This window comes from Callospermophilus lateralis, chromosome 14 (assembly GCF_048772815.1).
Source record: "Callospermophilus lateralis isolate mCalLat2 chromosome 14, mCalLat2.hap1, whole genome shotgun sequence".
In the NCBI taxonomy this organism is placed as follows: domain Eukaryota; kingdom Metazoa; phylum Chordata; class Mammalia; order Rodentia; family Sciuridae; genus Callospermophilus; species Callospermophilus lateralis.
The window spans coordinates 100005872-100024301 of record NC_135318.1 but is presented as its reverse complement, the minus strand read 5'-3'; the positions used below and the strand labels follow the sequence as shown (position 1 = coordinate 100024301).

The window sequence follows — 18430 nt, the reverse complement described above, 5'->3', positions numbered from 1 at the left end:
AAGTCTACCCCATGGTGCTTCTCTGTGGCACTTGATAAAATAAAACCTGTGGACAAAATGAATTTAACAGTTTACTTGAACAAAGGAAAAGTCACGGACTGGGTAATCCTTAGAACTAGAAGCGGTTTCAGGGAGCCCTGCTCTGCAAGGAGGACAGCGTTTGCAAATGAGAAAAGAATGAAAAAAGCAGAAATAAGCAATTAAAAGCAATTGATCAAAATTTCAAAGTGACTTACTTTCTTTGTCAAGGTCAAAGCAGAGGGCATTTCCTTATCATGGTGAGGGAAAACTCTTCTGTTTTCTCTCTGCCTTTTATTCTCAGAAGATCAAATAAACAGCTTAGTTTCAGCTCGGTGACATAGAACTGTTGCCAGTGGGCTGAGGGTTCTTTTCCTCTATTCAGATAGAAATCAGGACTAGGCCAAGTGCAGCTCCCTTGGAGGATAGCAGCTTTGAGCTGCGCAGGGCAGCAGCTTTCAGCTCTTAGCCTTAGTGGCTTTCCCCACTGCTCTCCTGGCAGCCAGAGCCAGCAGCTCTCCATCCCTCCCTGCTGTTTTCCAGCTGTTAGCCGCCTTCAGTGTTACCAGCCCTGACAGCAGCCTCAGTTTTACAAGCTGTTTGTGCAACTATTTCAGCCTGCTTTACTGAGAAGAAATCACAAATAGCCAAAATATAACATCCAGAGAGGTTTTATTAGGACTTATGCTGTAGCATAAGGGGAGGCCGCACACAGACTATTCCAGTAAGGGTAAGGGAAAAGGCGGGCTCACACAGGCACAATGTCCTGCCAGCAGATTTCAGACTTTCTGCTCAGTCATGGGCAGGTGAGGTCTCTTAAGCAGGTTTTCACCACTGTAACCAAAAGATCTGACAAGAAAAACTTAGAGGAGGAAACGTTTATTTGGGGCACACGGTTTTAGAGACTCAGTCCACGGTTGATCAGGTCCATTGCTCTGGGCCACAGGTGGGGCAGAACATCAGGGCAGAAGGGCGTGGTGGAGGAAAGCTGCTCAACTCAGGGCCCAGAAGCAAAGAGAGAAGGAGAGGGAAAAGGGAGGGGGAGAGGCGGAGAGGGGGAGGGGGAAAGAGAGAGAGAAAGTCGGGGAGGGGACCAGGGGCAAAATATAATTCCCAAGGGCACACACCCCCAGGGACCTATATCCTCCAGCCACAACCCTCCTGCCTACAGTTACTATCCCATAATCCATTTAAATTATTAGCTTTCAGCTCTCATAGTCCAATCATCCTGCCTTTGAACAGTGCCTAACATGAGCTTTTTGATGGGGCACCTCCTATCCAAACCATTACAGGAGAGCTCCTCACACACCATATTGGGAACAGCTAAAGTTTCTGGAGCATCCAGACAAGCTATGGGATGGAGGCATCTGGGAGGGAACCCACATGATTTGCCACAAACAAAGCAAAATATCTCCAAGTGGCCTCATCTGATGCAGCCTCAGCCAGCCATGCAGCGGATTGTGGCCCCCATAGTTTCTAAAGATGGAATAATAAAAAATACTTCTTGTGGAGTGCTGGGCCCTTTTCTTCTATCTCAGAACTTTAGCATGAGTGATTCCATTCTGTTTAGGTCTCTTGGAGCCCAGTGCAGGTGTTTAATCCATAAATTTAATCCAACATTTATCTGATCTCTATTTAAAAAAAATTTTGGAGATTGTTAAAAAAAAAAAAAATAGGCCAATTTTCCAGGTCTCTGCTTCTGTCTACTTACTTCAAAGGGTTCTGTCCTGGAAACATGTCCATGGAGATGAAGAGAGACCAGAAAAAGACCCCCGTGTGCCACTTACTCTTATCATTTTGTCTTCGGGTTTTTTTTTTTTTTTTTTTTTTTTTTTGCCTTTTAAAAATGTCTGTGCATGACAACTTGTGCATTTAAAAAAAAAAGGCCATTCTTCGTGACTTTTTTTTTTTCCTCTCACAAAAATAGTCAAACAGAAGCAAAGAAGAGTTTATACAACTGGCCGCCAGCTTCCAGTTACGATGGAATTTCCTTCTCACTGCTGTGAGCAAAGCCATGACCCTCTGCCACAAAGAGAGTTTTGGTAAGTGAGAGAATGCAAAAAAATATTTTGGGTTCTACCTTTTTAAAACGTTATTTTGGGTCTAGGAGAACAGCACAGTGTTAGGCACTGGCCTGACATATGCAAGACCCTGAGTGTGATCTCTGCCGACACACACATTCACACACATACACACACACACAATAAAAATTTTACTTAGTGTAAGTATTGTGAATGTTGCTATGTAGAATCTATTCATCTTCTTTTAACTTTTTAAAATTTAACAAGCATCACAGATAAAGAAAACCATACAAAACCACAGTCATCTTTTTATTAATGGCAAAGAGATAGTCCATCAAATGGATTGGGCTTCACTTTCTCATTCCATGATAGTTCGACCTGTAGAAGCCTACCCTGTTTTTTTACATTATGAACTTTTTTTTTTTAAGAAAACATGGAGACCCAACAGACAAGGGCGGGGAGTTCTTTGGAGCATCCGTATTTAACTTCAGGGAACAGCAACAGGGAATAGCAATTGGTACAGTTGCCATACACAGATGGTAGGAAGAGTGAAGTTATTTTGCAGATTTGCCAGTTCATGATTGATCTTCCTCTATTGAAGAAAGTCATGTCTTTGACAAAGATGCTCATAAAGGGGGTTATAGGAAGGGATTTTTTTTTTTTTCTGCTTCCATTCAACAGATATTTTGATTTACCTACAATGTCCCAGGTACCTTCCTGGGCACTTGAATATACAGCAGTGGAGAGACAAAGTCCCCGCCCTTGTTAAGTTTCCACAATAGTCAGGGCAGGTCGTAGGAGCAAGGAGAAGGCAAGCCCTCCTTCAGGTCAGTTTTGCAAACACCCTGAGAAATCACCCTGGAGCTCTTTTGAGGGTTATTGGTGTAAGCAGCCACATAGGTGACATCCATTTATGATCAGCTCCTCCCCTCTAGTGAGGTCCACACTGACTCTGCTTTATGCTGACTCTCTTCCAGAGCAACATGAGAGAGCAGAGTTCATGTGCAGCCACAAAATGAAATCCAGCCTGTGGTTGTCTTTGCTTTTCCCAGTCTACCTTGCCTGAACCTCCATATGCATCAAAATATTTGCACCAGTAATTTTCCCTCTTCCTCTTTCACAATGTGAGAAACACGCTTACCTGCCCAAATCCAGAGAACAGATTCAGGGACATAAGGTACAGGGAAAGCCAAATTTTACTGAAGGTCTTGCAAGATCAGGTGTCTGGGTGAGGCACACCCAGAGCAGCTGCAATTAGCGTTTCATCCCTTACTGAACTAGGTGCCTCCCTCGTTCCTCATTGGCTGTGTACTGTGGCATGCACAATATTCCTGAAGGCCGCCTAGGTTTTACTATCTCCTGTTGAAACCAGAGTTTTTGAGATGAGACCAGATTCCCTGCTTCACAAATTCTCTTCTGGGTTCCTGTCTCACAAATTTGAAGAATAAAACCCACAGACAATAATGGAAGGAAAGGATAAACAGAATAGGATTTATTTAAGTGAGAAAAAATAGAACTCCCTCCGTGTGAGAAGGCGGCCTGAGAGCAGGAAAACCATTTTGATGTGCTAGTTCAGGGGTTTATATGGTTTCATGGTATGAGCATGGATCAAAATCTATGTTAAACAGGCATTGAATAAGTATGAAGGCCATGTGTCCTTTAGTTTCAGTTGTAATCCTCCCTTCCCGTGACTCTCACCTGGGTTCACACCCTCCTTCCAGTATCCCTTCTCTTTGGGACAAGGGAGGTTGGCTGGAGTGTTCCCACAGGTGGTGAGCCTCAAGGTCTTTTACATTTGATAGAGGCCTTGATGGTGCCCATTAATATTTCTAGGGGCTAGCCTCTTGGTGTGGTTTGAATAAGACCTTATTTGGGGTCCATTACCATCGCCTGACCGTTATTTGTCCTTATTTACTGTTGGGTCATTTACAAAATGTACTTTTGTGGTATGAGGATTGCAGATTCAAAGCCGGCCTCAGCAATTTAGTGAGGCCCTAAGCAACTTAGCAAGACCCTGTCTCAAAATAAAAAAGGGCTGGGGATGTAGCTCAGCGGTTAAGGGTTGCTGGGTTTCAACCCAGTACCAAAAAGAAGAAAAGAAGTGTACCTTTAGTCGTCTCCATCTCCCTTTGTTCTCTTGTGGCAGGAAGCCTTTGGGGGGTGAGTGCATTTTGCACATAGCTGTTCTGACTTTTTCAGTTACTATTTCTTAAAAGAGAGATTTTTATCTCGGTTGGTCAGGCCGAGGCCTTCCCCTGCCTCCTGTGTGTATTGTATGAGTTAACTGTGATAACCATTCTGCTTCATTTTCTCTCTGGCTACTTTTCTTCCGTCCCCAGTAATTTTACATTTAATGCCAAATACCGTATTTTGAAAATGAACCACCAGACTTCCTATTTCTCACAACAGGGTTAAATAGGCTAGGCATGTAGGTCAGGGTTATGGTAGACCAAGGCATCCCATCTCAGAGGAGGTGACTCTCATCCCAGATACATCAAGGAATAACAAACATTGAGTGGGGGAAATCTTGAAAGCTTTGAAATGACAAAAGTATCACTTGAGATGTGGACAAAAGTCTTTGAAAAGATTGAGTACAGCCTTCTGGGCTGTCTGGAACACGTCCACCTTTCATTGTCTGTGAGCAAATTATAGCAAACTGATAGCGATGCAAATGATTCCCATTCACAGATATGCAAACTACTATGTCAGGTGGTTGCAATTGATTGGGGCCCTGGGGACAGATCTGATTTGCATCTATTTGTAAATTAATGTCACCATTCTCCACTGCCTCTGTATGTTTAGTACTTTGAATTCTCCTTTGAACCAATTGCACCATCTGCCTCATTCCTTCATTTATTAACAAGTTAAATAAAATGGTGTAGGAGTCATAGTTTTATCTTTATGTAAAAATCATCTTTTAACAATTGCAGTAAGTGGGATTTCTCCCACTGTTTCTCAGGCAAACATTAAGGACATCTTCTTTCTCCAAGAACAAAGGGACACATTCAGCTCTGGGAACAGCATCCCATTTCCCTGTAGGGTTCACTTTTCTCCCAGCTCCCACCAGATGTATTTTCAGTTCTCTTTGTGGCTTAGGCTGTTCTGCAAGGATTCCCTGGGCACTGATTGCTTGCTGTAAGAGTAGTGAACTCCCTCGCCCCCGCCATTCCCTCACCTCTCCTCCTCCTCCACTCCTGCTGAGCAATGCTGATCACGTGCACAAGAGTTAAAAGCCCCCAGAAAAGTTGTTAGTTTCACAGTGATTTATTTATGCCTCTCTGTCTGTCTGTCATCTCTCAAATGTATTCATTTCTGGATTGTTTTTAAAATGTAGGCTCCTGGCATCTGTTTCATCTGCTGCTTTTGGAATATGTGATTCACATACTTCAGTCATACATAGAAGAAGAGGAGGAAGAGGAGGACATGGGGAATCTCAAGGACATGCTGCCAGATGACCAGTCTCTCATGCAGCCAGTCGAGGCCCTTTTCCATCCTCCAGATTCTCCACCAACTCAGGCGTGTGCTAGCCCGCGTGCAGAGCCACCCTGGGTGACCCTGAAACACACAAGCCAGAGCCCCAGCCCTGAGGGCATGAGCAGCATAGTTCTCCGGGTCCTGGGCTTCCTGGTGGACACTGCCACAGGCAATAAGGTAGAGATGCTGAGACCCCCACCCCCACCCCAGACACACCCGAGGTTCTTTCTTGGGAAAAAAAAAAAAACTGTAAGGTGTTTAGGAAACCCATCAGGATCACGTGGTCCAAACAAGGCTAAAGGTCTGGAGTCGGCTTTGCTTGAGGTCATTTTGCCCAGGATGGTTATAATAGCTTATCTGTTGATTGCTGCTATGATTTTAGCTCGGTGATAGGTGCCTGGCATGAGGTTGTAAGCATGGTATGTCATTAACCTGGATCAAACAAGTTTAGGTCTTTCCATAAGGTCAGATTTACTGAATGACAACAAGTTCACAGGCTACACCACTTTTATTAGTGGCAGTTACTGAATACTTCTGGGTTACCTGGTAGGCATAAGCGGGACAGTCACAGGTTCTTTGATCCCAATCTCAATTTCTAATATCTGTAACACTCAAATCACACTCGCACTACACAGATATATGTATAAATATATATGCCAGCAGAAAGCAGGGGGCTGAAACTCCAAACCTCGGTTCTTGTGTCCGGATGAAAGAAAATTTAAAGTCAGACACCAAAAGCCATGCCAAAGAACTTGGTGATGAGTGGCAGTGGAGTGAAGGTAAAGTGAAAGCAAAGTAGGCTGAAGCAGAGAGCACTTCCCATCGGGGGTCGTCTTTGATCAGGAACCACCAAGGAAACTAGCCATCTCCAAATTTATGACTGTTTGATCTTTACCAGGGGAACTGGGGACTGCCTTCTGCACTGTTTGCCAATCAGATGTTCCATTCCTCCCTCTCGGCAGGCAGTGGAATTTTTGCCCTTAGTTGGTCCCCTCTGGAACTGTCATGGTGGCCATCCAATTCATGGGGGCCTCATCTATAATTCAGTTCCATGTTAATGTGGGCACTGGGGTCAGTAACCGGTCAGAAGTTTCTTAGTGCACCTGCGCTACTAAAGGAATCTTCTTCCCACACAAACAGAGACACCCACAACCATGATTTCCACTTCACACCAACCTCAGTGGACCCCATCAAGGGTTAGTCCCATTAATTCTTTTATTTTGACGTATTTTCCAATGAGCTCTTTTGCTTCTGTGGATTTTTTATAAATGAACTACCACCCGTAGCTTTCTTGTCCACTTTGGAAGTAGTTTAAAGAAGACCCTAAAGTGATTTAAAGGACACTTGTGACCTTGCCCTGCATTTCATTGCTCATTGCTAGCTACTGCTATATCTATTTTCCAGAAAAGCTAAGGAAGGGTTAAGGCAGCCACAGGCGTTAAGAAGGCTGAACTGAGAGCAAAGGCAGAGAGCAGATATGAATGCAAAGATTAGGATCAGTGGGAGACATTTTTCACGAAGCAGAGCTGTCGAAGCACAAAAACTTATTCTAGGTCCAGGTCCAGACAGTGTCAGCTTGGATAGGACCTCTGTGACCGTCACAGGCAGGAGAAACCACACTCTGCTAAAGCCTGAGGTTCAGCTCAGTGGTGATGTTCCTGGGCAAGGTTCATGATGAGTGACCAGGTGAAAGGGTCGAGGTGCTGCCGTGTGCAGTTTGGGGGTGCCCATCCTTTAGGGGTCTCTAGTGAGTAGAGCGTCATTTGGTGGGCCGGTGTGTTCCAAAAGCCCACGGGTCTGGCTTTTCTGATATGAGCTGTATACATCCATGTACTCACGTGCTTCTGATTAATTTGGTAAGTTCGTGGGTGGTCATTCTTATTAGCACAATTGATTTACTTATCAGTTTATGCCTATGATTTTGCCAGGCAGATGGTGGTCTTTTACTTGTACAAACAAGGTATAGAGTCATTCTACCTCTGTACTTAAACTCAAAATGGAGTAGCTCATGGCAAACTACTGCTTTACAAAACAGAATAACAGAGATTTAGACACAGCCTGAAAACTGCAGTTCTGTACATCATGGAGTAACTCAGAGAGAACACACGGCCTGCTCTCCACCCATGATGAAGTGTGGACCATGTGCATGTCGAGCCTTCCATTCCTGGGCTCACTTGGCATGGCTAGACCAACTGAGCAGTAGAACGCCCAAAACCACTTAACTGAATGCTAGGCACTGAAAATGCCACTAACATTCAATGAAAGGAAGGACGGAATAGAAATGATTTTGAAAAGTTTGAATTGTCATACATCTTAAAAGATTTAAAACTTAATTGCTCTTTATCTAACACCTACTCTAAACCCTTTATATTCATTATTTTGAACCTGTACAATCCTGTAGAGCATCTTTTCTTATCATTATCACATGATAGATGAGAAAATGGGCACAGAGAAGCTAAGCGATTTGTGTAAAGTTACACAGCAAATAAATTAAAGAAAATGGTGGAATAGACGTTGGAGCCCCCAGTCTGCCTGATTTCAAGTCCCTCATTATTGCACACACTAGATCAGAGGAGAGGAGATCAGAAGCCCTGAGAAGAGTAGGATACAGGCCAGAGAGGTCAGAGATAAGCCCTTAAAGGCCAGAAGAAGGGCCACACTAATACAGGAAGCAAGTGAATGTCCTGCCTTGAGGAGGAAAGACTGGGCTGGTTTTTTTAAAAAAGGGTGACAGCAACGATTAGTAATATTTTCTCAAATGTCTATACACATTGGATGTTCAGCCACTCTTCATAGTCTTTGTTTTGTTTCCAATTCTCTCTTGAATTGATGACTTGTGCTTAGAAGAACACCATTAGAATCAGGTGTACTCCTCTTGATGCAGGTTAATAGTGTTCCTGGCCACTGCGGTGAATCATGGCCTAAAACTGTTCACACCCTATAGTCCTCAAAATAATCAGAACCTCCCACGAACCTTCCCTTTCTAAACCCTCATCTGAGTTCTCCAGAATTCAGAGATCTCATACAAACTGTTCAAGAGCACTGCTCAGATGAGACAGCAGGCTAGATTGTAATGATGTGGACAGGAGCCCAAGACATGCTTCCTTTGGGTTTATAAATTCTCTTCTGTCTGTACTTGGCCTTTCCTTTTCGACCTTGAGATGGTAAATGCATCTGTCTATCCAGCTGCGTTCAGTGCCCTCCGTGCAGTAGATTCAGACATTATTAATGGAGTAAGTCTGGTGTGCTCACTGCTTGAAGGGCCGGTATTCAGGGGAGGAAAGTGCATAGGGAGGAATCGGGTTTATACCAAGGCTGGCATCTTGAGAAATAGAGGAGCTGTTGACCTTGAATTTCTGTCTTGGGGGACTCAGGGGTGAAAAGGGTTTTATAGGGAGGGAAAGGGGGGAGCAGGACAGGAAGGCTCCATGCTGAGCAGGATCTTTGTCAGGGGCTTTGTCATCCAGGGGATGTCTTCTTTTTTCTTCTCTAGAACATTGCAGTGGACCTCATCCTTCTGGGAGTAACTCCTGTAGTTCTTCTTAGACAGGCCTTTCACTCCTCTGCAAGTTAAACCTCACATAAATTTACATGCTTTGTGTTAGTTAATACATAGAACTGAAGACTAAGGAGGGGGGGGATATAAAGATCACCCAGATGCTCTGGGGTTCTGCCCATTTAAAGAAAGATCTAGCAGTTAATTATCTTCACTATTTAGGTGATGCTTCTCTTTAAAATTCAGAATGCCAGGCCAAAGGGGGGGCTGTAAGAGGAAACCTCTTGCAAAGGGCAAAGGAAATAACTCGGCCAAGGGCATCTCCAGAGGAGCAGCCCACCTCCTCTGTGGGAGAGCACATGAAACAGGTCATCATTGTTATGCCCGAATTCAGGACCCCCAAAGACCACCAGAGACCCAAGATCGATGTAAGCAGCAAAGAGGTGTTTATTGCCAGCTAGCTCGGTCCTCCGCGTGCACACACAGCAACTGGTGACGCTGAGAGGCCCCGAGCCCAGGGTTTGCGGCAGTTTTATACATTTTTTGGAGAGGGCAGGGACTTCACATACATCATAGCATCTCTTAGCAAATCATCACACACCACGGGAAAATCAAACAACAACTCTTAACATGGACTAGCACATTCACTGGCGGGAACAAGTTGGGTAGGGGTGATTGGTCAGTATTCGTTCGAACTGATTGGTTTAAGTCAAGAGGGGTGTAGGTGCTGAAGTACAAGGTTTCCCAACACGTTATCAACCACCATAAACTACTGGGAGGGTCATCTGGCATCCCAGGTATTTCCCTGTCTCATGCTGATTGGTGGCTGCTAGGGGGCTGCTCTGGGTCCCCACCTAGCCTGACTGAGTCAGGGACACCTGGGGCAGCAGATCTCTCCTATTATTTGTAGATAAACCACCTAGCAGGGTGGGAATGTGCCTAGGAGTGCTCTGTGGGTCTTTCCAAGGACAAAGGTCATGTCCCTTCCTTGGACAGGCTTTGCTCTGAGGTAGAGGCTGGTTTTTCAATCATCATCATGAAACGTCAGATAAGGAAAGGCTGGCCCCAGTTTTGAAACCACAGTTTACGGAAGAAACTAAGTTCCCCATTTCACCAATTTCCTTCTGGGTTCTTGTCTTGCAAATTTGAAGAATAAAATCCACAGACAATAATGAAAGGGAAGGGTAAACAGAATAGGATTTATTTAAGAGAGAGGAGATGGAATCCCGCCAGGCGGGGGCCTGAGAGCAGGAAAACCCGTTTTGGTGTGCTAGTTCAGGGGTTTGAATGGTTTCGTGGTATGAACATGGATCAAAATCTATGTTAAACAGGCATTGAGTAAGTATGACGGCTATTGGCTGTGTCCTTTAGTTTCAGTTGTAATCCTTCCTGTGGCGCCCCCCTGGGTTCACACCCACCTTCCATTATCCCTTCTCTTTGGGACCAGGGAGTTGACTGGAGTGTTCCCACAGGTGAGCCTCGTGGTCTTTTACGTTTGATAGAGGCCTTGATGGTGCCCATTAATATTTATTTCTAGTGGCTGGAGACCTGGTGTGGTCTCTGCCTTTGAATAAGACCTTGATTGGGGCCCATCACTTCTGATTGCTGACCGTGGACTATTCTTACTCAGTTCTTGGGGGTGATGTGTGGGCGGGAGCTGGGCCTCCCCAACACCACGGAGCGAGCTGATGTTTCAGGGCTGTTGGTGGAAAGAGGCTCCATTCTCTGACAGGCCTGCTTGGCCGTGTTGTCCTCGGGAGAATGACTGTCCTTGCTCCCTGACTTTCTGGAAAACACACCCAGGCCAGCAGCCAGCTCACCCAGGGCTACTTTGGAACTTTCCTTAGAGCCCCAACAGGACCAGCATTAGTGCCAGGCCACAGCATCCGGCTCCCAGGAAGTAGGTCTCTCCACTCACTGCTGGGGTGAGAGGACAGACTGTAGCATCGTCACCTGGCTTAGCTCCTAGAGAGGGGAACCTCTATCCAGGACAAGTGGGGTCCTCGGTGTATGCAGTTCAGCACATGCCAAAGACACAGATCAAAGACACAGGTGTACTTCCAAGGGCAAATGTGGGGATCTTGAGAGTATGAAGCTGTTGGGGTGAGGCAAGGACTACACGTTCAAGGGAATACAAAAGACAGGTGACAGCCCCTTGATCTGGGGTGCTAATATTTATAAAGGGATAGTATCTAGGGGCTGGACTAGAGGTGGAGCCAGGGTGGAGTTACATGCATTTGCGCCAGTTTTTCTAGCACTTGCCAATGGTCTTTATCATGTTACGTTTTATTTGCAAGGATGTGGGCCAAGGGTATGAACTTGCTCATAGTTTCTTGTTCTGCAATTCCAATGGTGGTTCATGGGCACTCCTGTTTTGAGATTCAGTGTTTTTCTTTCTCCGTCTCCCCAAATTTCTAACTCAGCTGAAGGTTTATTGAAGAAAAAAAAAATTCAGTGACACTTGTTAAAGCATGGTAAAGAAGATGTTCTTCAGGGCCACCTCAGTAGGTTCAGGGGCCACTGCAACAGGGTCTGGCAGTGGGGGAGAGAAACTGGTCCCCACTTGGAATACATCATGGGCAAGTAGGAACAGGGTGGGAATGAGTGGGTAGAAATCTGCTGAGAGGTAAAGCCTCAGAGGCAAGGGGGATTCTAGCTAAACCAGCTGAAAGGGTTCTTGCTGAAGACCAGTGATTGGGTCCAGAAGTCACCTGGGGGATGTGGAGGATGAGGATCCTGATCATGCATCAAGGGTGGGGATTCTTAAGCTGACTGAGCAGGACTGTTTGCTAAACCTGGACTTTACAAGGAAGTGTACCAATGGGCCTAGGAGAAGGTTCAGGGGCCTACTAAAGTTTAGCCCAGTAGAGAACCTCTGTTAATTTTACAGTCAGAAAGGTAACCAGCCACTGTTAGAAGTGGGTACAGAGCAGCCTCCTTAAATGCATCCTTTAGTCTCAGTGAGATAGGCACCACCACCCCCATTTCACAGATGGCATAACTGAGACTCACGGAGGGGTTGAGTGATTTTTCTCAAGGTCTCTTAACTAATAATTGGGAGAGTAGGGATTCACACCATCACAAATCTCCTTCCAAGACTGTCTGACCCTCCCGGCATCCTCTCTCCCCCTAGAGAGTCTTCTACCGTATGCTGTGATTCCAAAATCAGCGACTTGGAAGTAAATTAAAAATATCTTCAAGTTTGATAAGTAGACAATTCTTGTACATAAATTCCTGGCTTGAAATTCTACCTCTTCCACTGATTAGCTGAGGATCTTGGGCAATTTGCTTAATTCATGAGTATGATAACATCTAATTCCATAGAGCTGTTATGAGGTTTAAATAATTTCACAAGTGTGAAATGCTTACAAAATTTCTTGGAACACAGTAAATACTGAATAATCAGTAGTCATCTTCATTATCTCTGCAACAAAACCTCCCCATCTAAGCACCTTCTCTATCACTCTGCACCCAATCCCCTAGCTCTTCTGAAGTTCATTAGGGTGAGGTCTAACCTATGTTTAATTGGTGGCAACAATAGTGAAGATATTGAATACTTAATTGAATTGCATAAAAAAAGCAATACAAGCAGATGAATGACAGATAATCCAAGGTAATGTGCATTAGAGATTAATTAAACCCGCTTCTGTTCCTTCCTGCCTGCTGAATTAGCAATAATGACTTAAACAAGCTAACACCAAAAAGTTACGCTCATCTAATTTTCATTGTGTTCATTATTCAGCATTTGCACTCGTCGTCAACAAAAAAAGCATACCCCCTGTGTCCCATCTGTATTCATCTGCCATAAGTTAATGCCCCATTCGCTGCACATCTGTGACAGCCTCATTCTCTGAACAATTTAGCGCTGCCCTGCACCTACGATAGCAATTGGAGTCAGCATCCTAAATTACAACATCCATCTGCCACTCTTCCACGTGCTAGCAGCATCTGAAATGATGCCAAGGTGTGTTTGAGAATATGCAAAAAATCATTTTAACAATATTAAATAAGAAACATTCTTTTAAAAGAACAAACTACATGGCTTTACTTAGGTCACATGTTAAATATCATGCTAAGTGAAATAAGCCAATCCCCCCAGCAAACGAAGGCCAAATGTTCTTTCTGATAGGCGGATGCTAAGGCATATTGGGGGGTGGGGAAGAAGAATAGAAGTGCATTGGATTAAACAAAGGGAAATGGAGGGAAGGGATGGGGGATGGAAATAGGAAAGATAGTAGAATGAATTGGCCATAACTTTTCTATGTTCATATATGCATACACAACCAGTGAAACTCCACATCATGGATCATGTGCAACCACAAGAATGGGATCCCAATTAGAATAAGTTATACAATGTGTCAAAATATACTCTACTGTTGTGTATATCTAAAAAGAACAAATTTTAAGAAGATTAAAACAGAGCAAAAAAAAAAAAAAATATATATATATATATATATATATATATATATATATATAGAGAGAGAGAGAGAGAGAGAGAGAGAGAGAGAGAGTCATGCCTAGGAAGAAAAACACCTTTTTCATTATATGGTGATGGTTATTGTTGAATTTGAAGAAAGAACAACATAGTTTCATAAATCTTGCATCTGACATTGTCTTATGCACACCTTTGTCAAAATGCATTAGCTTATAGCTTATGGGGGATTTATTGATGCAATTAGACCAAGAAAATACACTTCTGCTGGTTTTAAAGTATTCTATCCAAGGATTTGCAAGTCTTCAAAGTTCCTGTGGAGCTTAAGGGAAGGGTGATGTATTATCCCCGTTTCTCTGATGGGAAGACTTGCTCAGGCAGGTGAAATGAGAGCTGGCAGGTGAGCGAAGTCAGAACCTCTAATTTGTTTGAGAGATGGACCCATCTGAGGGTCAGTTCAACCAATATCAGATGACCATTCTTCACAGGGCTCCCCCTTTCTGTCTAACAGTTGTATTTGACAGATCATGGAGGGTGGGGGGGGGGTCTTTGTGGAACTTGAGTTCTTCATGTCAGCTCCAAGGACCGATGAGAAGGCAGGGATTGGTGTCCATCTGGAGGGCAGCCAGAGTGATGGGCACTTCAGCCACGTGGGACCCTCGGTGCACTTCACAGGCTCCCTTCTGAGGCTCGTAACTGATCCGCTCTCTCGTGTCTGGAAAACAACAGTGTTGGGCTTTGCTCTCAAAGGATCTCAGGGGCATTTCTCAAAACTTGTAGCTCCCCCTTCCGGTCCCTTTTCCTAAAGAGAGTCCACATGTTTCCCATGCCCTCCTCTTGCCTCATCTCCAGATTGCGAGTTTTCCTGTGAAACTGGCACCAGACCTTGAGCATTCCCCTGAGAAATTAGAACCTCCCTTAGTAGGGTCAATGCACAAATTTCCTGTTCAGGTCCCTGGTTGAGGACAAGGATGTGGTAGACAAATTCAAATGGTGGTTCCTACAGCAGGAATGTTTACCTTTTCCTTTTGAACTCTCCTTCCTTGCAGCTCATCCAGGTATTGTTGGAAGACAAGGCTACTGAAAGCACTATCAAACTCAGCCTTCCTGTGGGACAAGAGGCCCTCATAACCCTCAAAGACGGACAAAGATTTGTGATTCATATATCAGATGTACCCCAGAGCTCTGATAATATTTATTTCGGAGAATGCAATGCTAATATGCAAGATGGCTTATTTGAATAGGGCATAAGGAAACAGATTTGCATTCCTACAAATGTATTCTAATGCTTTTTTTTAATTGGTAAGAAAGAAAATTTTTATGTATATAATAGTTGTAGCATTTTATGTTTATATGTATTTCAAGGAGTTGATTTTGATCAAACTATAAACTGATTTGGAGAATACTTTTTGCTTCCATTGCTTTTCTTTTGGGGTCTCTCCAAGTATTTCTATTTGGTGACTCAACAGAAGAGAAACCTGAGAAATCTTGTTGGGAGTAAGAAACAGTTAAGTCTCCAGAGAAAGATAAAAGTTTGAAGAGTACAAACTGGTACAAACAATAAAATACCAGTGGTAATATTTTTCTTCCCCTTAGACAGACCCAATTGAAACAGATTTTGTAGACGATCCCGCAGGCATTGAGGCACAGAATTTAATAGTCCTGTTATGCTCACTCATTAAATGCTTTTGGTTCACCATCCCAGTTCTCTTAAAATGAGACAAAACTGGGGATGCAAAAACGTCTGCAACAAATGCCAATGTCCTTCCTGCTTTGAATCACTTTTCAGTTCTCTTTTTGCAGCAAGATCCTAAAAATGCTGAAATGTAGACTCCTTTCATTATTACACCAGATCCATTTTTATGTAACTGACTATGATATTTAAAAGGAATTTAAGAATTCACACTTAACATGATTTCTGGTAAAAAATGGAAAGCATATAGAATATTTTATTGATCTCATATTGCATAGGAAAAGAACTAAATGACATTTACATTCACATATGAAACGAATTAGATTTCCTACAAAATAAATTCAACTTCCCTAAGCGCTTAGAAATTTTAAGGAAACAAAGGAACAGTACGTCCCCAGATTCACTAAGAACTATTCGTTGTTCATGGTTTAAAAAAATAATGTTTTGGAGACCTTTACAATTGCATTTACTAGATTATCTCATTTCTTGAGCTATTGGGAAGGTAGTTCTTGGTGGAAGATCTTTTTCTTGCTGCTCGTAGATTTGCATGTACTTTGTTTGCTCAGGTGTAAGCAGGACAGTTGATGGTCTGAGTCATGGAATAAAAGCAACAACAGGATTTATAAGTCTGGGAACAGTTGGTTTTGTTTGCATATTTTGGGGTAAACTGATTAGCTCAGAGCTAGCTGATGTCATTCTGGACATTCTGTTCTTGAATGCCCTGATTTATCAAAGAAAGCAATCTGTAGGGTTTCAGGTTAGGATGAGAGATGAAGATTGGTAATAACAGAGAGGAGAGGGAGGCTTCTGGAACTGTTTTTTGTTTGATTTTTTTTTTTTCCAGTGCTGGGGTTGAACCCAGGGCCTCACGCATGCTAGGCAGGGGCTCCACCACTGAGCTCTCTCTGTAGCTTAAACAGTTGTGATTTTTTATTGTTCTGATTTCTGACTTGATCTTGAATGGCTGTGAACCAAGATAGCCCCTCTCTAGGAGATGGGGGATATAGAGGTAAGAGTTAGAGTACTCAGATCAGACACGAAGAGGGGGTAAGACCAAACTGCATGAAGCAGAAGAAACGTATTTCTCACAGACTCCTCGAGAGGCTTGGAATGACGCAGTCAGGAGGCCAGCGGAGAGTTGGAGATGTGCCTTTATGGAGTCCCTTGAGGTTTCCCAGAGGACTATGAATTGGCTGGTTGAACCACAGGTGGAAAGGGGAAAGGGGACATTTACAGCTCTGATGCTGACCATTAGGATTCACTGTGGTCAGAAGGTGTGGAAGGGGTGGGGTTTGGGGTCAGTGAGATGAGGAACGAGCGGTTTATATGGCAAACACCCAGAGCGGGAGGGGAGTCCTAACTAAGCCAAAGATGATGGCCCGTGTCTGGGTTTCAAGCAACTTGTACTAGGCCTAAAATCAGGTGCTGCAGGGTCCCCCTGAAAGCGCACATGTCGGGCAGTGCAGCAGTCTCAGAGTTGAAAAGGTGGGATCTTGAGGCCTCTGACCTCATTGGTGAGTTGATCCACTTGATGAATTAATTAATCCTTTGAGTGGACTTACTGGGAGGCGGTGAAAATGATAGACTCACGGGACGTGGATGGAGGAAGTTGGTCACTGGGGACAAGGCATTGAGGACTATATCTGTCCCTGGCTCTTTGCTGTCTCACTTGGCTACCTAGCAGCCATTAATTGAGCAACGTTCCTCCATCATGCCCTTCCGCCATGTTTCTGCCTCGGAGCTGGTTAACCATGGACCGAATCCTCTGAAACCGTGAGATAGAATTAATCTTTTCTCCTCTAAGTTGTTCTTGTCAGGTGTTTTGGTCCCAGTGACAAAAAACTGACTAACATGTTAGTCAGCCATGTCCTTATAGCAACTCTACTGAATTTATGCTCCAGTTCTTGGTCTGGAGAATGGCCAGCAATACAGTGTAGTGTGTTCATTGATTCAATTACTTTTTTTTTTTTAACATACATTATGTTTGAAAATGTGTCTTAAAAAATAAAAGGAACTGTCTATGCAATGAGAATTAGACTGGAATTTCCTGGTGGGAGAAGGGTTAAACGATACCCAGAAAACTTCCAAGAGAAAGTAAGTCAGGTTTGGAAAGCCACTAGGGCCTCCAAGCACTGGTATGAGGACAGAACTACACCTGTCACGTAGATGTGTCTTTGTTTTTAACTCCCTTGCAGAGGCAGGGGGCCAAGCAAGGAGAGAGAAAATCCAGCGACATCTGTCTCTTCCACTACAGGCCTCAAGTCTTCCAGATGTTCTCAGCCCGGCAGGAGAAGAAGCTTTTATTGTTATTTAGCATTTTGATTATTACCCTGGTCTGGACATTTTAATTACTGAACAGAGATGATTTCCTCTTATTTGAACACAAATATGAACCATCTTCCTATCCCATTCCTTGAAATTGAATTTTTATCCAAGAGCCAGGAAAAAAAAATTACAAAGCAGGTTGCAAAACTTGTTTTCTGCTTATCATGGGTAGATTTCAAGGGTGGGTTTGCTATTGCAGCAACACAAACTAATCCTCAGTGGCCTAAACCCACCTCTATTTACTTATTATTCCTCACCTGTCCACAGTGTGCTTTGGATATTTGCTGGTCTCGTCTTGACTTAATTAATCTCAGCCGGACTTGCTCAGCCATCGAGGTCCCCAACAGGTTCACTAGGAGCTGGCCGGTCCCAGATGCCTTGGCTGGTGTGACTTGGCCCACATCCCTCCAGCAGGCAAGCCTGAGCACATCCAAACGGCAGAGCGATGTTCCAAGAGAACAGAAGTGGAAAAGCACAAATCCATTGTCACTCTTGTGCTTGCATCAAATGCGTCCTTGTGCAAGCACAAGAGTGACATTTGCTCCAGTCATTGCCAAGCTGAGTCAAGGAGAGGACACCACTAATGGATGGACACCGGTGGCGTTCAACAACCTGAGCTGTACAGCTCACTGCATCACACATCTTACCAAGTTCGGCTAAATCATTATCTGAATTGTCGTGTTTGGCAAACAGGCTCATGGAAATGACCTGCTCAAGGTCACCAGGTAGAGGCCAGACCTTTACCAACTGTATGTTCCACAGCCACCACCACGGTATTCCCAACTGTGACATTATTGCGGCACTGCACTGCATGAAACTGACCTTGACATGAAACAGACACTGGGTCCTCAGGTATGCATACCCGCAATAGTGTTTTCTGATACAGTAGTTTGAAATAAGAATAATAAGGAGAACAGAAATTTCCCCAGGGCATATCACTGATTGTCAACATGGTACTTACAGAAAGAGGC

General features: G+C 43.9%; 1 protein-coding gene across 1 annotated transcript in view; it reads left to right on the top strand.

The window, feature by feature from the left end:
- Rfx8 (regulatory factor X8) overlaps positions 1-14685 on the top strand; it is a 71930-nt gene extending 57245 nt beyond the window's left edge. Inside the window, exons 13-15 of the mRNA XM_076833772.2 lie at positions 1946-2060; positions 5374-5690; positions 14491-14685. Of these exons, the coding sequence (XP_076689887.1) occupies positions 1946-2060; positions 5374-5690; positions 14491-14685 (627 nt within the window). The remainder of the gene's footprint in view (positions 1-1945; positions 2061-5373; positions 5691-14490) is intronic.
- Positions 14686-18430: the final 3745 nt, after the last annotated feature.